This window comes from Drosophila busckii, chromosome 2L, assembly GCF_011750605.1.
Source record: "Drosophila busckii strain San Diego stock center, stock number 13000-0081.31 chromosome 2L, ASM1175060v1, whole genome shotgun sequence".
Classification (NCBI taxonomy): Eukaryota; Metazoa; Arthropoda; class Insecta; order Diptera; family Drosophilidae; genus Drosophila; species Drosophila busckii.
The window spans coordinates 6,275,160-6,298,350 of NC_046604.1; the positions used below are offsets into that span (position 1 = coordinate 6,275,160).

Sequence of the window (23,191 nt, forward strand, 5' to 3'; positions counted from 1 at the left end):
CCCGATCGGAGGGAAAATGCGGTATAGCCGGCGCCACAGCCGGAAGCCCCGGCCAATTGAAACGTGTTGAGCATGGTAAAAATATTAACATGCAGCCATAGCCATAGCAGTTAGCATATGCTGGTCACACAATGCTAATGAAATGGCCCAAATGTTTAATGACAGCGCAGCCGGAGAACAAACAATTGACTGCATACAAAGACAAGTTATGGCCTAAAGCAGCCGAACGAACGTTGTGTTTATGACTTGGTCATAATGAGCTTTGTTGCCAGCACACTATTGTAATATGCTTATGGGTATACAAATCAAGGCTGCACCAATAAGTATGCTATATAATTTAATTAAAGCTTCTAGTTCAGCGGCTTATTGTTAATAAATAGTTGCTATAGCCGTCTTAGAGTACAACACTTACAATTTTAAATAAAATTACGTATACGTATTGTATGCTGTGAATTTTATTTAAAAAATCAACTTAATTAATTTCCAGCAATATTAAGAAAATAATTGCGCTTCAATAACTAAAAATAAATCTACCTATTGTATAAGAAAAAGTTACGCATACGTACAATAAATGAAATTTCTGCAAATATAGCAACCATAAGTTCAGTTTATCTAAATTTTATATTAAAAACCTGCCAACAAATCAAAGCTCACCAACTAGCTTGCTATATAATTTAATTAGAACTTCTTGAGCATTATCTTTGCTACTTCTACAACACTTTAAGTAGTTGCAATCTCTTGTTGTTTAAATAGTTGATATAGTCCAGTTGGCAACTTAATAACCATTATGGTTACAATATTGCCAAAGTTTAGAATGAGTAGCTACTAAATTTAGTTGTGTGCTGCAATTATACAGCAAATAGTAGTAAGAACACTTTGTTTTAGTGTCTGTAGCGCATTACAAATTAAAAAACTGTTGCGAAAAATTTCCCCAAGGTAAAATCATTTTTTACTGCACGATGTTCTCTCAACATGCCTATGCGCTCTCCCAATCTCTCTCTGCAATCATTTTTTTTGCTGTTGTCTTGCGCTTTGGCTCAACTTTTGGTCAGGTCGACTAATTTGGCGTAACACGAACAAAAGTGGCCATGACTGGTGCGGGTTAAATTAGTTTTACGTGGGCCGTGCAAAAACTTTTTGTAGCGTGTGTCTCGGCCATAGTCATGGCCCAAAGACAGGCCGGTCCGGGCCATCTTTGGCACGTTAAGCGAAACGTAAAAATATTTCCGCCAGCTAAATATCCTTTTGGGTGCTCTAAACGTCTCTAAGCGGCCGAAACGAAACGAAAAAAAGAAGAAAATGTTTGGCGGTCTGGTGTCTGTTGTCTTAAAGCAAAAGGTTTTAAATTTATGAAAATGAAATGAATTTGTGCTTGAGGCGCGGACAACGGGTTTGGTCTCTAGTACTAGAGTAGAGGAAATATACATATTTTTCATAATAAGTTATGCAAGTCATGTGCCGTTTTATTCAATTAGCACTTTATGGTCCTTTCGTCCACCCCCCACACTCTGCTGCTTTACTTATTGGTGAGTGGGCGCGTCTCTTCAGCTGCAGGCGCGTTGATTTTTCGGTTATACGGTCGGCGCCTGGCTAATTAAGACCCTCGGGAGTAGAACGTGAGTTCTCAAATGAAAAGTAACATATAGTAGAGTCGAGTCGAGCCGCTCTACACTCTTTTGTGCATGCGACGCTCTCTCATAATTAAATTAGAACATTATTATTTTCGCACAAAAAACGCCACGGGCTGAATGCCTTTGCCTTTGTGTCAAGCTCTAGCTGCTGTTGCACTCATTATGCGACTTTGGTCAATGCTCCATTTGCTTTAAGACTCGTTAATATGATTATTATGGACCCTTGCTCAAGCATTTTATTATTAGATTGGCTCTCCAATGCGTTGCAAGGCAGCCAACCCAATAAACCCTCGAGAAGTATTAAACAGGCTTCTCAGCTTGTGAGCAGAGCTGCTTAAAATTTAAATTTGTCGCATGGCAAATTGTTTATAATGCAAATTTACTTTCTCTGCAGCGCTACACTTAGCTAATTCCCTCAGTACTGAGGCTTTTGCCTGTCATATTGATATTCGACTTTGTCTCTCTGACCGGACGGTCGGCCACTGGCAAATGACAACGGTCGCACTTCAATGCGCAAATACGCTTATAAATATTTTATTTAAAATTACTTTGGGGGCCATTGCCGCACTGCCGTTGGTAGTTAATTTTGTCCACGCTCTGCTCACTAACCCACGGACAATAATATTGAGCATAATACCTTTATTTTTATACGATCCGGTTTCGCTTGCTCGCCAAATAGTCCCAGCGGGCTTTGTTCAATAAAAAAATATAAAACAGCAAGCAGCAAAATAAAAACGAAAACGAAAACCATAATAAAACCTGCATAGGCCTCTCTCACTCTCTCTCTCGCTGCATGTTCTTGGTGTTTTGTATTTTCTAGAAGGGTTCAAAATGCGTCTGGGGAAATTACTTTATAGATTGGTACGGCGGCTGAACAAAAGGTATAGCGCATATATATATATTTTTTTTTTTTGCCATAATTTGGCTTTTAAGCAAAAAAGAGGCTTATCACAAATTGGTTTTGCTTGGCCAATTGTCTTAATGGGTTCGGTAAGTCTTAGACGGCGTAGGTCAAGGAATTGAAAACTACAAGTGGCCTATTGAAGAGTTAATGATACACAAGGGACTAGGCCATGCAATTTTCATTTGAATTACGCAGCTAATTTAATTAGTTATAGCAAAATATTATAACTAGTGCCAAAGTCTGCTTATTTTAATGGACTTTAAATTATGGCGGCAACTAGGTTTAAGCTTTACGAGCTGCCATAAGCAAGCGCACCTGAGTTTTACTTTACTTCCATTTAAGTTGCCGCCGCTGTGTGCGACTTTTACGCGACTGCAGCACGTGGCAGCGTTTGCCAGCTGTGGCAGCAGTCTGGGCCTGGCCATCAAAAAAACCCAAGCGGCTATAACTTTAATTGCTATGCCCATCATTACAATCGCTCTCGTTGCCTACAACATGTGGGTGGGGGGTAAAGGGGTAATGTTGGGCGCGTTGCTGCAATTATTTACTTGAGCTGTAAAACTGTAGTTAAGCCAAGTCAACTTGAAAGCATTTGAGAAAGTTTAATGCTTAAATTATGAGCTCTACCCCAAGCGCTCAACTCTCGCTCAACTTGAATCTGAATGCGCGCCGAGTGACGCTTTTGGCTCGCAAAACAGTTGACAGTCACTTTTGTGTCTGAGACAGTAATTGCCAGAAAAAAGAAACTCTGCATGACGTTGCCAACTTCCCAGTTTCGGTTTGTGGGGGTCAGTCAAGTTTTTGAGTCGAAAGTTTTCTTAATTTTTTGCGCGTAATTATTTTGTTCGCTGCTTGGGCGATAAGTCGTCTGTCGTTTGTGCATTACCAAAATTGAAAACTTTTTACTCCCACAACCCGCCCGCCCCCCGCACACGCCCCTTTGATATAAATGTCACATTGTAGTCGACAACGACTACTACTTAAATTAAAGCATAATTAAATTAATAATCCCATTTGGCCACGCAGCCAAGCTGAACACAAGCCTTAGCTAATGCCAACTACTTGCCACACGTATTTGTGTATGTATGTGTGTGTGTGTGTGTGTGGCAACGGAAGTTACAAAATATGAAAATGACTGCGCAAGCGGAAGTGCAGTTGTGGCGTGCCACATGTGTTGTTGCTGCTTGCAACGAGGCGAGGCGAGGCGAGGCGAGGTGAGGCAGTGTGCGGGCTGCGGGGTGGGGGCAGCTAGCCCCTATTGTCTCGCGGCTGTTGTTAATAGCAACGGTGGCACAAAGGACGCTAACGCGACAGCTTTTGCCATTGAGGCTGCTCTCGGGTTTGAGTTTGAGTCTGGCTCGTTGTCGTTGCTGCTGCTGTTGCCCTTTGGCTGCCTGTGGCTGTGATTGACTTTGGCTAAATAGTGTCGTTGTGGCCATAAAGCGCCACGCCCAGCAGGCGTACGCAGCCAAGCATTGAATGCCCGCCATTGTAATTGTAAGAATTGCGGCATTCAGCAGCTCAAATTGGATTAAATTGCGACTAAACTGAAAGCAGCGACTGGGCGTTTGAGGCTGCAACTAAGCTAAACGCATCACAAAATGCTGCAAGCACTTAAGTGCCACACCCTAACCAAAAATTGTTTGAGAGTGCTTTAGACTTCAATAGGTCAATCATTTTAATCAATGTTTAGGCTGCATTTTGTATTTACTCAAGCTTAAGCTTAAGACTTGGCCACTAAAAATATTGTTTATTTGATTGATGCGCTTATAATAAATAAAATTAAAGTGAATTCAAGTGTCAACTTCTAACTTCAACAATCTTCAAATATTTTGCGACTCTCTGCTTCAAATTTTGTTGCGCTTGCTAAGTTTTTGTTAATCTTTTAAATTTAAATATACAGCAAACTCAGTCTCAACTCAAACCTACAGATATATTTCTCTCAGTTCTATTTACTGAGCTATCATTTAATTGTATTTTTATATAAAGCAAGATATATTTCTACTAATCACTCAACAATCTTTTTCTTTTATTTAAATGCAGTATTAAATATTTTTACATGTATTTATTTTTATTGTATTTCATATAAAGAATATTTCTATTACTTTTTAAGCTTTTACAGATTTAATCTTTATACAAAGCAAGACCTATTTCTTTTTAATATTTTGTATAAAACATTTTATTGTTCTACTTCTAATTTATCAAGATTGTTCTTCAAGCTGTTCACAGCTAATTTCTGTGTGCTACTCTCACAGCTCGGCAACATTTGCACATATGCTTTATTTTAACGATGCTTGAAAGAATTTTTAATTTTCATAAGAGTTCCACACACACACACACACACACACAGACACACACTCATCTACATTGACACAAACTGTAGGACAGAGGCCAAGCCAGCCAAGCGCAGAGCTCAGATGCTAGCTTAATTTTTATTGCTACAGTCAAGCTGCACGCAAGAGTTTTTGCCACCCCCCACCCCACTACCCACCTACAAAATAAAACCCTTTTAAGCAGCAGCTGCTTCTTTATATGTATGTGTTTGTGTGTGTGTGTGGCTTATGTTAATGTTTTGCCAGCTTGCCAGCAATTTTAATGAAAGTTGTGCTTGCCATAAATTTTAATCAAAAAAAATTTTGCTGCTGTTCATTTTTATGGCAACGCATTTTACCTTGAAAACCAAATAGAAAAAATAGAACACAATGCGCGCTCGAAAAAAGATCAAAATGTCTCAATTATTTAAAATGCAGTGGCATTTAATGGTTGTTTGAATGGTTCAACGATTCCTAAACAACAATCATGTTGCATGGCTGGTGGCAAGCGCAACAAGCGTAATAAATGTGCTGCCGTATACGCCAAATAGTATGCAATAAATTTCACAACAATCAACTTTGAGGCATGTAGGTGAAGCGCCCAGCAACAACAACAATAACAACAAAAACATCAGCAATCAGCAATAATAATAGCTACAACATAAAAACACAAAATGAAAATGAAAATAAAATGTTGCCGTTGCTTTTGCTGCTGCTGCTGCACACACATAAAAATGTAAAGCGACATAATACACAGCCAAAATGGTTTGTTGCAAGGCAAAAAACCGCGTCACAATCTAACAGCATGCATCATTTTTAGCTGTTGCCTTGCCACATGTTCAGCGCTTTTTTCTATTACGAACTTATCTTTTGTTTTTGTGGCAAATACAATGTATGTGTTGCACTTCAAACCTAAATGAAAAACAAATGCACTCAACAAAAAAAAAGCAATAGTAATGACAGCTTGAAATCTTTCCAATCTTACTGCATAGTTTATATTTTAAATAAATTACTATTTATGTTTTGCTGCATTTAAATCATACGAATATTTTTATTTTATTTATTTTGCTCAGTGCATTGCACAATGTCATGATTTTTTAAATATTTAACATGGCACAACATATACGAATCATTAAAATAATGCAGCCAACTGTATGCTGTGCATTTATATTTTTTAAATATTGTTTAAAGGCAGAGCTGACAACAATTGCATTAATTGGTCAGCAAATGATTTAAGTGACAGCAGCAATGAGCTTTAAAATTTAATTTTATGGCTTAGAAAGTTTGTCATAATTTCATGGGCTGCAATGCGTCAAATTTTATCGCTTAAATGTGTGTGCAATTAAAAAATATATTTTTGCTGTTGGCCCGCTATAAATAATGAAACGATTAAAATCGCAAAAATATTGCATATGAAAATTTGCAAATGAATTGTGGTTTGAACTTCTGCGCTATACATATACATATATATATATATATATATATATGTATATAAATCTTTTTAAATTGAGAGACAATGTGAGTTATCGATGCTGATTAATTGGCACGTGTGCGACTGAGAGCAAAGCATAAATTGAATATCAGCGTTCGCGTTGATTAATTGCAAATGTTTGACAATTATTATAGCATACATTTGTGGGCGCGTTATCGTTTTGGCTTAGGCTGCTTTTATGGCATAATTTGCTTAAATAAATTTCTAAAGTTTATGTTGCATATGCACTTCCAAGAGTGCATATTTCATTGTTTATTAGTCTCATAAATATAATGGCGCAACTTGGAAACTTTACGGCGTACACACATTAGCTTAATATGCCGGAATAAGTGTACGCTCGATATTTAATAGACTACTGCAGATTGTGCATGCGGGGAGCAACATTGTCATAACTTTTATACGGCCTTCAAAATCATATAAAAATTGTGTTAATTTTCATGTGTTATTCCGCCAGTCGGCCAGACCACCCCCCCACGCACATAAAATAAAATGCAAGGTAAATGCCGGACATTTTATGAGGCTATCAGCATAATGTTGTGGCCTCAGACTTTCAGACCCTTGCTAACATTAAAGCAGCGTATGCTAAAAAGCAACAACAACAAAAACAACAGCAGCACATCGGCTTTCACATTTATTGATAAATCTAAGATCTTAAGACCACTTATGCGCACATATGCATATTTTAAGAGTTATGTCTGACTGAAAAAAGTTATTATCAGCAACAAAATGTTGAACTTTGCCAAGGGTAAAGGTCTAAAAGCTTTTAGGGGTGTGTCATAAAAATGTCTTTGCTTGCCTTTCCGAAAAGGTTCCTAGAACAACTCGCTGCGGAAATGAACGTCTTAATCAGCTTTAAGAATAAGTAAACATCAACATGAAGGGTAAAAGGAAATGCTCAAAACTATATAAAGCAAAGTGCTTTTAAACTGAAAATAAAGACGTAATTATAATTAAAATGTATTTTATTTTTGCGTAGTTTTCTTTGATTTAAATTTCATAGCTAACTTATTTAATGTAATAGGTTGTATAATTATAATATAGCTAATTAATAATAATAAAGTACAAACAATGATTTAAATATAAGATAGATAAATTTAAATAATTAAATATATTTTATATATTCTTCGCATTTTCTTACTATCATAATTTATAATACTAAGCTTATATTAATTATTTTGTTAATGACAGCCGCACTCCTTGGCCACTGTCTTTTTATATTTGGTCAAGTCTATAATATCTTCATTCAGATATCGCAGTATAGTTATGGAGCCCAGCACAGTGGGCACACAGCAGGGCTTAGGCAAATGCGGCTGCTTCAGATGCATTAGAGTCTGCACTATGGCATGATTGGTGGCATTCATTTTGGTGCCCAGTGGAAAATTGCAGCCACCGCCACAGAAATACGCATCAAACTTTTTGGGCGCTATGACCCAATTATGCATTTGCAGCTCCTTAAAGTCCACTGTGAAGTTAAGCCGCTCACACGAATGCGAGGGCTTGTGATGATCTGACGCACCCAGCGGCAGCCCATTGGGCAACGTTGCTTTACGTTTGTGTAGGTCGCGCTTGAAGCGAAGCTTTTGCACCTTCACCAGCAACTCGGGCCCATCAAAATAGCCCACAATGTAGGGCTCCAGTTTAGCCTGCAGCGGCAGCAAACCCATGCTATGCACACTCCATTGTGCATCGCCCAGGGAGATGCGTAGCTCGTGACGCGCTTGTGGCAAGCTTTTGTTAAGCAGCAGCCAGGCTCGCAATGTCTGCGTCAGATTGAACTCCAGCCAGCCCCTGTAGCTGCTTGTGGTGTTAAGCGATTGCAAAATGCGATAAACGGGCTCGTTAAGCTCGCCGCTTGCTGCGCTCAAATGACTGTGAACCCGCCTATAAACAGAGAGCGTAATGTTTTGTTGTCCTGGCAATTGAGCTGCTTGCTTATAGACACGCAGTCGAGCTTGCACTAGATTGCTGTCGGTTATGGCATTCAAAGTCTCAATCTTGCGCAGCACTTGCTCATTGCTGGAGGGCAGACTGCGACTGCAGAAGGTTAAAATGCTATTGCAACTGGCAATCTCCTGGCGATCCTTTTTCGATATAAGTATATCATCGTCTAGCGCGCGCTTGTGCCGCTGATGCAGCACCTCCAATGGCTCCTGCTCCTCGTTGATTTCATTGTACACTTCGAGCAAGAATTTGGATGCGGCATTATGTAGCGTAGGTTGCGCCATGCGCCTAGGACGATCGCCCAGATCCAGCAAAGTCCAACATATCCAGCTGCTCGCTGTAGTGTCCTTGATAAATCAGGCGGCTGCTGCTCCATATGATTGTTCACGGTTATGTAAGTGGTGCTCTGACTGTAGCTCAAGCTTACGAGCAGCAGCATTAAATTGAAAATAAACATTGCTGCAGGTTTGACATACAATCAGTAACTGAACTGTAGAGTATAGCAGCAGCGCTTTATATAGTTAGCCAGGTAGCTAAGCTAAAACCCTTTACTACCTAACTGCTTAATACAACAGCTGCCTAAGCACAGGTAGCCCATGGATTTCCATAGATTTATAGCTGATTATATTTTTATGACTTTTTGTTTTATTGCCAATAGGACCTTTGATTTTACCTTTTCCAAAGGCAAAGTTACTCAAAATTAATACTAATTTATTTTTATTTATTTACTTTGCAGGCGTTTTGCAAATCGAAAACAGTCGCGAAGAGGATCAAGGCAAATACGAATGCGTTGCTGAGAATTCCATTGGCACTGAGCACTCGAAGGCGACCAATTTGTATGTTAAGGTGCGTCGCGTGCCGCCCACTTTCTCACGCCCACCAGAGGCAATCAGTGAGGTAATGCTAGGCGCCAATTTGAATCTAAGCTGCATTGCTGTTGGCTCGCCCATGCCGCATGTCAAATGGATGAAGGGTAAGTGTCAAGTCTGTTAGACTTAAGCTGAAGCATTTAACTGACTTTCTTTTAATTGCAGGCACCTCTGATTTGACGCCAGAGAATGACATACCCATTGGGCGTAATGTATTGACATTGTCTAATATACAGGAGAGCTCGAATTTCACCTGCATAGCTGCCTCATCCTTGGGTCAAATCGAAGCCGTCTCGATGGTCAAAGTGCAATGTAAGTTAACGCAGCTCAACTCAATGCTCAAGCTCAACTAATTTAATTGCTTTGCAGCTTTGCCTATTGCGCCCACTGATGTGACAATCTCTGAAATCGCCGCCACCTCAGTGCGCCTGGAATGGTCCTACAAGGGTCCGGACGATCTTCAGTACTATATCATTCAATATAAGCCACGCAATGCGAATCAGGCGTTTAGCGAAATCAGCGGCATTATAACGATGTATTATGTAGTGCGTGCCTTGAGTCCTTATACCGAATACGAATTCTATGTCATTGGCATGAATAACATTGGGCGTGGTCCGCCCTCGGCGCCGGCAACTTGCACCACTGGTGAGACAAGTAAGTAGTCAAAGTAAAATATTAATTTTTTAGCATAAATGTAAACTAACTGCTGTTTCTTTTTCTCTTGCTGCCCACTTCTTGCTCGAAACGCAACAGGATATTTTCCAAAATATTATTTATTTTGCCTTTGTGCCATTTGTTTTCAAACTAGTTGCTTTAGATATTTTGTACAATCGTTTTTATTTAACTTTTGCTGTCCATGACATGAAATTTATATCCTTTTGTCAAATCTTACTTTTGCTTTATATTAATTCAGTGTCTATGGCACTGTTCGTTTGAATATTTTGTAGAATTTTGTTTGCTTAACTTTTACTTTGTATTGAGTAATTGCATATGACTGGAATTTATATCCTTTAGTGTGTTTGTTTGTCTGTCTGAACATATTTATTTTCAGTCGTATGTTAGTTACTTTGTCAAAGCAACATATTTACTTAGAATTCCACTTCAGGAGTATTCCCAATTTTTATTTGCTTGTCATTTTATTTAAAATGCATTACTAACTCGCTCTCTTTATAATAATGTCGTGTCATTTTAAACAAATGCTAACCATGCGCGCAGGCGATTTCTCATTTCCTGGCACAAGTAAGTATCCAAGTATTATTCTAAGCCTTTCCTCTTTTTTGGCACAAACACAAAATTTTACGACAAGCCAAAAAAAATAAGTATAGCAAATAAAAAGCAGCAAAAAATAAATTGCCAAAACAATTTCAATAACAATTGCTGAGCTGAATTCGCATAACATTAGAGCAAGAATAAGTAGAAGTTGAAGATGAAGGCAGCAGCAGCAGCAGCAGCAGCTCAGCTCAGCAGATAGAATCAAAGGTAAATGCAATGTTTAAAAATCGTTGCATACGCGACGCAGCTGTGGCACACACACACGCGCACACATACGCACTGCGCTTACATAAAAGTGGCTGGCAGCGCATAAAGTTTGCATTGTTATGCGTTCGTTTGGCTGCGCATCAATGTCGTTGTAGCATTACGTGTATGTGTGTGTCTCTGTGTGTGTGTGTGTGTGTTTTAGCCCTGGCAATTGCGCGTAAGCAAGCGCTTCTCACAACTGCCTTCAATTGCCACAAGTTCTAGCCCCGCTCGCTCCCCACTCTGCCGCCCAAGCTGCTGTCTGCTGGCTCTGCTTGAATATTTGTTTTTATGCTGCGTTTTTTTTTTGTTACTTGTCGTATAAAAGTTGAAAACTTTTATTGCTGCAATTATGCTTATCGCTTGCCCAATATCGTTTCGAAATAATATTTCGATAGCGCTACAGCAACAACAAATACTATTGTAAAATTCAGCTGCGTTGCAATGATAATGACACGTGTCGTTTTTAGTGTGTGTCTGCATCTGTGTGCGTGTGTGTGTGTGTGTGTGTGCGTCAGGTAGCAGCTGTCCTTATGGATATTTATGACCTATGACCAAAATCCTCTGCTATGTGTGCCATAAACTCTGGGACAGCTTAATAAGCATTCGGGGGTATCAGATGTGAGCGCCATTAAAACACTTGTGTCTAGTTCAAAAATTTTGAGTGCTACTAAAAAGTAGACATAATAATTTATAAAGACAGCTTAAGCATTAAATAAAAATATGTTGCTACATAAAAGTTGCTAAAGCTAAATTGAAATATTTCAAAATAATCAAGCAACTGGATACAACTGACTGAGGCGTTTCACTTGATTAAATCAAATGCAAATGCATTTCGATGACTAAATATTTAATATAGAATTTATAATGCAAGCTTAAGCATTAATTAAAAATGTGTTGCTACAAAAAGTTTGACTGCCAATAATGAAAAATAAATTAACTGCCTGCAGCGTATACTTGATTAAATCAAATGTAAATTCAATTTGAGATACTAAACACTTGATATAATAATTTTTAAATGCAGCTTACGCTTTATATAAAAATATGTGGCTGCATTAAAGTTTTATTCGAAAATATTTAAAAATAATTTAAGCAACATGCTCAAGCAACTGACTGAGGCGTTTCACTTGATTAAATCAAATGCAAATCCATTTCGATATGCTAAAAAGTATATATAATATAGAATTTGTAAAGCAAGCTAAAGCATTAATTAAGAATATGTTGACTTTAATTATTAAAAAAATAAATGAACTAACTGCAGCGTATACTTGAATAAATCAAATGTAAATAACAGTAGATATAATAATTTTTATGCTTTGTATAAAAATATGTTGCTACATTAAAGTTTTAGTCGTCTGCCTATTCAAATATTTAAAAATAATTTAAGCTCCGCACCTGACTCGAAGTGTAGCACTTGATTAAATCAAATTGTAGGTCCCAGCTGCAGCTGTAGCCATTTCTCACTGGAATCAGACAAAGTGCTTTCAACAGTGCTATATACGGCTCTCGCAACAATAATTAGATAAGCATAGAAAGGCAAGTTACGTATACGCATTGTATGCTGAATTTTTTGAAACTAAACAAATGTTTAATATGGTCTAATACATTTAACTTTAATGCGCCTATGCACATGCGAAGCGATATAGGCTTATGCTTATATATATCTTTATATAATAGCCAGCAGACAAGTGTGTAGCTAACTCTTTAACAGCTCCTTTCGTCATGTAATAGGTCATAGTGCCCCCAATGCACATGCCCTGCCCCATGTTGTCTGCTGCTGCTGCTGCTGCTTAGGCGACTGCTAAGAATTTAGTGCCTCTCCATTTGTGTAGGCGTGTTGAGCATCGAGCATAGCAAGGGATACATATTAATGGAGCATATCCGTATGTAATATATATGTGTGTGTCTGTGTGTGTGTGAGTGTCTGCTGCTGCTTAAATGCAAGCTACGTTGACGGTGCCTGCTAACGCACATAACACTGGCAAATGGAGCCAAGAGAAGCAGCATGACCAGACTGAGCCACAGCCAGCGCCAGCGCCGAGTCCTTTGCCTGTTATTTGCAATTTTTGAGTGCCCATGTGCTGCATGCAAATCTTAGCCTAGACCTCGGTAGCTGGCAACTGCTTACGCCGGATATTCACACACACACACACAGGCACACACACATAGCAGCAAGTACAAGCAACACACTTGTGTAACAGATGAGATGCTTGCGATATAAATTGTGGGTAAAACGTTGCAGTGGCACATGTAGATATTGCAGTAAAATTGTGAGAATTGGAATTTATTGATTGGCCATTAACCAATTGAGCAGCAGCCAAAGAAGTAAAGGAAACACACATATCCTACTCCCCTCTCTCGCTCACACACTCAGCAGCTCACTCTCTCTCTCTCTCTCTCGGTGTTTCGCATTACCCATTGGGCATACTCTCGGCTCGGAACTGACGCTTGTCAGTAATTGAGGCAGCGGTTGTTGGTGTTCCACTAATTAGCAGTGCAGTTGCTTTTGCCAGGCCGCTTAACCCCCCGCTCTCTGCCTCGCTTGCTTCATTGCAATTGTCCAACAATTTCACGCCTCGCAAATGCATTTCAAACAAGTGCGATTGCGGCTTTTGCGGCAAAGCTGCCTGACTATGAGATGACTTGCAATTTATTTTGAAATTCATTAGCAGTTGTAAATTTAAGGCAGCAAAATTAAAGTAACGTAGTTTGCAAATTTGTAAGAGATGCAATTAACAATAAATATGCATAAATAAAATGAAATTCAACTTTCTATGTTAGAGCAATTAATTGCAGTAAGTTACAAATATTAATTTGATTCAACTTTAGACTTTTTTATATTTTTTTCTAATGGATTTTAACATTAACATCTGAGCTCTATCTTGAGCTAAATTGAAAACACATTTATTGATTTAAGCTGTAATTGTAAAAACTGCTTTCTTCTATACAAGATTTTTAAGATATGTTAGATCGTTGAGCGCTTTGGAAGCTTGCAAAACTAAATTTTGTTCTACAAGAAATACTTTTTTGTCTTAAATAAAAAAACATAAATTTTATAAGTGTGAACTTTGTCGAAGAATACGAGCCATAGTTTATAGTTTATATATATATAATATATATAAAAACTTAGGCAATTTTCTTCAAAGAAACATTTCTGATTCTATACACTTCATAATGTATTTTTATACATAAGAAAGGTTAAAGTAATATAAAAATAAATATATATAAATATATATAAGCAATATTCGCAACTTATAGAGCGATATGTATCGATAGTGTATCGATAACAACTAAAGCGAACTCTCATCACTGTTTATTTAACACAATTTCCTCTACACACTTTGGCAATAAACAAACTTCTCCCATAGTTCGCATAGTTTGGTAGCCATGCTAAATCCCTTTTTAGCCTAATTTACTGGCTATGAACAATTACATATGCGGCTGGCATACGAGTCACAACTGCATCATGTTGTGTACGTGGAAGTCAAAGATTAGGAGTTGTAGCCATTTTGTATGGGGGCTCGGTTACAATTTCGCATTGTTTTGTGGCACAACAAAAATCAGTTGCCAGACTTATATATATATGTGTGTGTGTGTGTGTAGGTTATTTAATGTTGTTTCATTACTGTTGTTGTTGTTGTTGTCGTTTTTGCAAATTTTGCGCGCGTTGCATTGCAGCGCACATTATAAATGCAAAATTCACACTTTTGGTAAAATTGTACGGCCTGTACGGACGGCGGACGGCAGACGGACGGACAAAAGTTCATTGCCTAGCATTGTGATGGATGATTGTTTGCATTGCGAAACATTTTGCGTAGTATCGGGAGCGCCGCTCTAATTCCATTGTTGGCTATTTATATGATTTTTTTCATGCAATGCATCTAACATTGTGTGTTTGTGTGTGTGTGTTTGATTTAAGCCCTGGCTATTGGCAGAAATTGCTGAAATTCATTAAACAAAATTGCATATGCATGATGCATATTATCGAGCGTGTTTAAACTAAATTTAATTGCGCAGCTATTACTGAAATTAGACTAATATATTTCATTTATAAATTTTGTGTTGCAGAAATGGAAAGTGCGCCACGTAATGTGCAAGTGCGACCATTGAGCTCCTCGACTATGGTTATTACTTGGGAGCCACCAGAGACCCCCAACGGACAAGTGACCGTAAGTACTCAGCATCAGTTGTGCATATTAAGCAACAAGCAGCAAGGCATTGGACACTTTGTCACGTTGCCTACATAATGTGCAAGCAGCAGTCGCAACGCTTAAATGCAAATGAAATCAAAGCCACAAGCCGTCGCCTCACTTATATTTCAAGAGAGAGTGGATCAACTTCTAGAGCTAGGCTGCAATTATTGTGGTCGAGTGTCAAGTGTGTTTGCAGCTGTGGCAAGTTCACAAATCTGTAACCTCAACAACGTCGACTCATGGCTTGGGCTATCAGTTATGTATATCAAAACCAATGGTTAGCCAAAGATGATGGCAGTTGTGGTTTTTGAGATTTCTATACACTTTGATATTTTTTATAGAAAAAAATGCAAAAGGGTAAACTAAAGTTGTGCAAATGTATGTAACAGGCAGAGATACTTATAAATATTCTTGATCAGCAAGACAAATAAAGTTTCAATAGCCATGTCCGTCTGTATGAGCAACAGTAACTCAGAGACTATAAGAGATAGAGCTATTAAATTGGGTATATAGACGCTTCTATACTGTCCGTAGATTGCTTTTATATTTTATTCTTCTATTTCCTCTCACTTTCTACAAAAAAAAATCCGTAAAAATCTGAAAAAAATCACACATAGCCTTCGGATTAATTCACATTTGTTCACTAGTCAAAGTATATATAAAAGTTAGCGGCGCCCAAAATGAATACACTTTCTTGTTTTTAGCTTAAGTGTTCTACTATAATTAAGTTATATATTTTCTCGTATCCACTTTGCAGGGCTACAAGGTGTACTACACAACCAATGCAAATCAGCAGGAGGCCTCATGGAACTCACAAATGGTTGACAATAGCGAGCTGACAACTGTATCGGAGCTAACGCCACATGCCATTTATACGGTTCGTGTACAAGCGTATACCTCAATGGGAGCCGGTCCGATGTCCACGCCGGTGCAGGTGAAGACACAGCAAGGTGAGTTGGGTTGGGTTGGGTTGGTATTGAGTGTGCGCGGGGCAAACAAAATGATGATGACCAAATTGATTGAGCAATCAAACACAATTAGTGCAAAGCACACACACGCAAACGAACACACACACACACAGCTAGAGATAGATTAAATGCAAAATGTGTAATGCAAATGTTGAAGTTGCAAGCCCGAAAACATGCGTCATTTAATTGCTTGGCTTAGCCCAAACACACACAGACACAGACACATAGATCACACCAATTATTTAATTATAATTCCAAATGTGTCTCTGTTCGTATCGAATATGCAGAACAAATATTCAAATGTGCGACTGTTGCAGTTGCAGTTGCATTTGTCAGAATTTCATAAGCAGCTTTTGTGGCAACTACTAAGGCTGTTCCTAAGCCTGACTTTAAAGCACTTGCCTGGCCTGGTTGTATTAACTGTAGTTTGACCAGAAACTAATGCGCTTAGTGTGTGTTCATTTGCAAATTACTTATGTCAAAATTTTATTTGTCGAAAAGCTTTTATTAAGCTTTAATTGATTTAATTGTTAGCCCAAAATTAAAATGCGCTTATTTGCATAACTAGTTCAATATTTTGCATTCAAATTAAAAGTGCTGGCAAGCTTACAATTTATTTAATCAATTATGCCAGCGACAGCTGTCAACAAATTTAATTGCAAAAAAACTATAATAATTGCCTTTTTAGGCTAATGTCGAGCTGTGGTCAAAAATTGTGGACAGCTATTTGGTGTTACCAGAATATGTCACTTTGGTTGCCATCAACTGCCAAAAGACTAAAATGAATACCCACACACACACACAGACACACACAAAAGTTGTGCGCGCTATTGACACTTGCTTCGTGTGTGTGTGTGTGTGTGTGTGTGTTTGTGTCTATAAATAAATGCCACATTGATTTGTTTGTATTTTATTTAATTTCCTTAATTTCCGTTCCATTATTACGCAAACGCAATGCAAAATCAATGCGTAACATCATCGACAACATCAAACATATGCATGCATTTTAATGGGGGATATATATATGTATATGTATATGTATATAGGTGTGCCATCACAACCGAGCAATTTCCGGGCCACCGATATCGGCGAGACCTTAGTCACATTGCAATGGTCAAAGCCCACGCATTCCAGCGAGAATATTGTACACTATGAACTCTACTGGAATGACACATACGCCAATCAGGATCATCACAAGTAAGTTGCGCTAATTTAATTTATGCCTTAACACAATTTAAATTGTTCGATTCGATTCGATTTTAGGCGCATTTCGAACTCCGAGTCCTATACGCTTGATGGTTTGTATCCTGATACGCTTTACTATATTTGGCTAGCAGCTCGCTCGCAGCGCGGCGAAGGCGCAACCACGCCCCCCATACCAGTGCGCACCAAACAATATGGTAAGTGACTAGCTTTAAACGCTGCTAAGTTAGTTTAAACACCTAGCAATTTTACGAGTTTCTATAGCCTTAAGTACAATATATATTATATACATAACTATATAAATTATTTAAAAACAAACGCGTTTTGTTTTCAACAAACAATACAATTATTTTATATGCCTTAATATGTAGTTGATTATGTAGTTGAAAACTTTATATATATATGAATATAAATAATATACATATATGAAAATTTCCTTGTGTGTGCGTGTGTGTGTGTATATAACAGTTTTTATGGGTATTATATGGCTTACAAAAAGGAAACAGGTAATATTATAAGCGTGTGTGTGTGTTTCTGAGTCTCTGTGTGTGTTTGTGTTGATAAATTGCACCTCACTTTACTATAAACTATAGTATCTTATATAAAATATAATCTTATGCATATATATGTATTGTCTAGACTGTTCATATTGATGTTATTTTTAGTTTACTGCAAGTTTTCTTAACTATATATCTTAGCATATATACACTGAACACTAGTCTACTTATAAATACGCATATATACAATACATATATACTTAACATACATACAACAGTTTAGTTAGATTTACATACAAAACCAAAACGAATTTGTGGCCTTCAATTGTTTGCGCTTTCAGCAATAGATCAACAAATATTGCGTATACGAATATTATGAGCATACAAATTTATTTTATAAAAACAGCAGCACTTACATTTGTTCTCTGATTTGTTTTATGCACTTTAAAGCCTCAATATGTCGTTAAAAAATCGTTTGTTGATCTGTTGCCGAAACAGCTGAAAATATAATTTAAAAAAAAAGGCACTTCAGTCTCACTTCAGCCACATGACAGAACAAACAGCACAATAAAAAACGCAATAACATGCACAATACTTTTATAAATTACTTTTTAATTATTCCTAGCTAGTTTTTGCGTATATGCAACTGTAGCATGCAACGATTCAAGTGTATGCACTTGTTCAACATGCGAATATATTTGCATTACCATTGCTGTTGTTCAAATTATGCAAATTATGCACAAAAGTATTTGCAACTTTTGTTTTTGTTGTTGTTGTTGTAGAGACAACACACAGCATGCATACATATTTAAATGTCAAAATGCTTAATACACTGCAACATGGGGCAGCATGCAACCTTGCTGCAAGTTGCAGGCGGCACAAGCCACAAGCCAAAATTCCTAGACAAAATCTGCCAAAGTTTGTACTTTAGTAATTGATTTGGAAATGCAATTTGAATGGGCGCAACGCTTTATGGTTTTCATATTTGCACGTCTCACAGTCAATGCTGTGAAGGCAATATATATAAATATATAACAGTGGTTTGAGTTTAATAATTGTTTTTGCGGCTATGTTGAAGCGCTGTTAAATATTTGCTTGAACATTAAGTTGTTGAAATTGAAAATTATTGTTATGAGTTTTGGTTTTCAGTATGCAACTGCACTTCATTACGTCGTTTTATTATATTTAGCTCAAATTTAACAACCACATGTTTATGCAAATGCTTATGCTTGTGTTTTATTGTTTGTAAAGAGCTCCAAAAGGCTTATGATCAATACTCAGACAACTTATTTATGTGTGCAATAAATATTTATTTTATAATTTTGCTCAACTAAATTAATGTGAACATTTAGTTTGCGATTTAAATGAAGCACAAATTGTTTTAGAATGTGTAATTCCTAAGGCTTAAGCTTTAGATAACTTATTTAATGTGGGAACTTATATCATTTTCGAAATGTATTTTTATTTAACATTCTACCACATATATAACTATATGCCCTATATAAGTAATTATGCCTATACATTATGTCATTTATTAACTATTCTTTTGTGCTTTCTTTCGTTACATGTTTGATTTTTGGTTTGAACTACTTTCATTTCGTTGCAAACAAAACAAAATAATAATCAAAACGCTAATCGCTCTCAACGCTATAAAAACCTAACGCTAAAAAACCAAATGCACAAAAAAAAACACAAAACAAAAAAATCTATTGTATGTAATTAGTACCAGGTGCTCCGCCACGCAATATCACGGCCATTGCAAACAGCTCGACTACAATCTCGCTTAGCTGGCTGCCTCCGCCCGCGGAGCGCTCCAACGGTCGCATCATTTACTATAAGGTGCGCTTCGTTGACGTGGGTCGCGACGATAACGAAGCCAGCACTCTGACTCTGAACAAGACCACAATTGTGCTCGACGAGCTGAGGCGCTGGACCGAGTACAAGATCTGGGTGCTGGCCGGCACCTCGGTGGGCGACGGGCCCAGCTCACATCCACTTATAATACGCACCCAAGAGGATGGTATGTATGACAATAGCAGTCTTGCCGTAAGCGTAAGTCTGTTACATTAACATTTGATCAGTTTATCATTTGATCATCCTTATGCTTAATTTCTAATTTATATTTAGTTTGAATCATTAAGTTACTCTTTGCTTTTCGTTTTCGAAACATTTACCCAACTTATACTAATCGAAAACAAAAATTTTGTACAATTTTTTGAATTTTGATAACGAGCATATCCAACACAGGAGCTGCTGGAACGCACAACGGAGCGTTTGTTTTTTAATCAAATAATAAATAATCAAAATTTTAACATTTTTGTTTTTGTGTATTTACCTAAAGTCAGGTTTTAGTTAGACGACTGGCTGTAAATAACGCAAAATCATTTTTACGCGATATGCGCAAGTTGCTAACATATCGTATAAATATATATACATATATATAATATATTTTTGAAAGCAGCTTTATTTCATTTGTTTGCTTTGTAGTTAACGTTTTTTCAGTTCTATTTTTCCAGCTGTTTTATAACAGTATTTTTAGCCCTACTCTTACTTTTACAAGTTTTTCCCATGAGATTATAATTTTGTGTTTCATTTGCTATTTTTAAGCTTTATTTCATTCAAACAAAAAATGAACAAAATTTTTATTAATTGGTACTATAAAATTGCATATTTTTTGGCGCAATTTTTGACTACTTTTTGCACTTGTATACTCTATGAAAAGAAATTTGTACATCTTTTTAGCACAACTCTTCTATTGTGTACTATATGCAAGCAAGCAATTATTTATTTTTAATTTTTTTGCTCAATCAAATGAGAAAATCTTTGCATAAACCAAGTGAACTTTTTACTCAATTGGTTGCATAATTAAACTATTTATATAAATAAATATATATACATAATTTTTGGAATATATATACATTATATATGCATCGATTTGTTTTGTGGTAATTTGCATAGCACCAAACACGACCTGAGATCTGTCTATATGTTATTTTATCTCAACTAAACAAATATTAAAACACACAAAAAAAAAAGAGAATTATCCTTTTGTATAATCGGTTTTATGCATAACATATTTAATTGATTTATTTACATAATTAAAATCATGCAATTATAAACGTAAACAAATGGCTAAAATTATGGTCCATACCCCAAACCCTCCCAAACCCACAAATTTGTTATATTTTGTTTTTATATTTGTTGTGTAACTTTGGCAAATAATGCAAAACGTTTTGCTGCATTTATTTATGTTTTTTAGCACACACACACATACAGTTAAACATATACTATAGTGCATAACTAATATTTACATGTATGCATACATATTTTGAATAATATTTGTTTGAAGCTCGCTGTATTACAATTTTTTGAAGCCGGCTCTCACTGCTTTATGTTTTTTACGTGTCGCACACATTTTTGCACTTTGGCGACCCCCCAACCCCAACCCTCACTCACTGCCCCATAACTACTTTAAAATCCGCTTACATTTTTTTTCGTTTTTTTTTTTGTAAGCTTTGTACATATTTGTATTTTACTTTATTGCTATGCAAATACATGCGTACATGCTCTGTATGTTTGTATGTGTCTGACAACAATAACAATAAAGTAATTCCTTAAATTGATTTTCGCATAAAAATTATTTGATTTTTGTATTTAATTTCGGTCTGTTGACACATTTGATTAAGTTTTATTTGCCATCACCTGCATGTTTGCACAGTTAACACATTTGCATTTGGCTAACAAAACAAATTTTTTCCGTTTTCCTGTTTTTGTTGTTGAAAACTGACCTCAGTGCCCTGCGAATCATTTGTTAACGCAACAATGCCTGGCATTTTATTATTTACAATACACATTTTTTCGGCCCTACAAAAAGGTAGTTTATATGCCAACAACAGCCAATAAGTTAGTATACCTACCATATATGGTTAATTAGAGTCTGATGCAGTTTATTATGCAAGTATATTTAATTTCATATAGTAGCAAAATTAATTGCATAGGCAATTTAAATATGCTGCCCACGAAAAGAAGATTAATTATTTAAATTAGTTGGTCTCTATTACATTTTCAAGCTAATATTCTTCTCTAAAAATTAACTGAAGCTTTTTCATAATAAAGTGTGAACAGATTTAGCAATTAAACTAAAACAAAATAAAGGTAACAAGTGGGCAGGCATTGTTTTAACAAAACATCTATAACATTTCACTTTTTAACTGCGCAACTAAGCAGCATTGAGAAATTCAAGCTCAGGATGTTTTTTATATATTTTTTAAAATTATATATTGGTTTAACATAAAATTCAAACTAGATATGTGAATCTCTGGGCTAACAAAATCTCTCAATTTAACTACAGCAATAAATTAACTAATATAAATAGCTAGAAGCTTAAAATTGTATCAAACAGTGAGCTTTAGGCTCAATAGTCCTTAACCTAACGTAGTTTTAATAGTGGCCACCTACAGATCAGCTAAACTCCAACATAGTTTTTAATGCATTTTTATCATTACCATATCATCCACTCAATTTTTTTAATTGCTTGTTAGCTGTTTTGCCTGACTTATATAATTTCAAACTTACTAAACTCTCACTTGATATTCCTTTGTTTTGTGTGTGTGCAAACACGTCCACACTTAATTTTTTGTTTGAACTAAGCACAGCATAATATTAATAAATGTACTTACTTAACTTAATGCTAAGCACTTAAGTAGCGCTAACTAAGTTAAGCTTTAAGCACCAAAGACACCAAAACTAACACAAAGGGCACCTTATTACTTAGAAGTGAAGTGAGCACCTGACAGCGCACCTTGCACTCCAAAAGCCAAAGTCAACAACACTGAGCTGGCAAAATGCACCTAAAGCATCCCAATGCAAAATGCACCTACAAAAAATGTGTCTAGTCAGCACTTGTCTGCCTTTGTCTTCTATATATTTTAATTGTACTCAATTTAGCACAAGCAAAAGTTCACTGTATGTATATCCGTATGTGTGTGTGTGTGAGAGAGTTCCATTGATACCCTCTGGCAGTTGGAGCTGTCATTAAAGCTGCCGCTGCTGCTACTGCTGATGCCCATATAAGTATGCTATGCTAAAAGAATTTACTCTATTTCCCTAACTCTTATTTCGTATATATGCATATTTCGTTATGATGATGCGCTTGTTAGCTCTCGCTATGGCTTTCAATGCAAATAGCAGCTGTCTAAAGCTGGGCACTTGCTTTTTTCCATACCCTACTTGCTCTCTTCCTGTTTATTCTATTTGCAAAGCAGGCAGCTTGTCTTTTGTATGCTTTAGACACATACGCGCGCTACGTTCCAGTGCAGCACATAGTAACCAAAAAAAAAGTGCAAAAAAATAATCAAAAAAAAATTGCAAGCCAACATGCTGAACTAGAAGATACTGCGTAAAAGTAAATTAAACTTACAGATATAATAAAAATAATACAGCGTAGAATTTTGACCATTATGACATTTTAATACAGTTCAGTGTTCATTTGATAATAAGTCTGGCAAACATAACTTAAATTTAGCTACTGCTAGCAGTTCGCATTTTTTAGTTAGTATAAAAAAGAAGAAAAAAGCAAAACTGAGCACCTCGAGCTTAGCACGCGCTCGTTGCTCGACGCTCATGCCATTCAGCTAGCATACAAAAAGAAAATAGAGAAAACA

The 23,191-nt window shown here is 36.7% G+C and overlaps 2 protein-coding genes across 2 annotated transcripts in view; one reads left to right on the top strand and one right to left on the bottom strand.

The window, feature by feature from the left end:
• Positions 1-23,191, top strand: part of LOC108607860 (tyrosine-protein phosphatase Lar) — a 93,790-nt gene that overhangs the window by 62,433 nt on the left and 8,166 nt on the right. Inside the window, exons 5-13 of the mRNA XM_017998943.2 lie at positions 9,017-9,253; positions 9,315-9,461; positions 9,519-9,794; positions 10,365-10,388; positions 14,736-14,836; positions 15,618-15,810; positions 16,875-17,025; positions 17,092-17,228; positions 19,252-19,548. Coding sequence (XP_017854432.1) covers positions 9,017-9,253; positions 9,315-9,461; positions 9,519-9,794; positions 10,365-10,388; positions 14,736-14,836; positions 15,618-15,810; positions 16,875-17,025; positions 17,092-17,228; positions 19,252-19,548 — 1,563 coding nt within the window. The remainder of the gene's footprint in view (positions 1-9,016; positions 9,254-9,314; positions 9,462-9,518; positions 9,795-10,364; positions 10,389-14,735; positions 14,837-15,617; positions 15,811-16,874; positions 17,026-17,091; positions 17,229-19,251; positions 19,549-23,191) is intronic.
• Positions 7,518-8,737, bottom strand: LOC108601017 (protein screw). The gene is given in 3 exon segments (XM_017988075.2): positions 7,518-8,594; positions 8,596-8,637; positions 8,639-8,737. Coding segments are annotated over 3 exon segments (1,218 nt in total).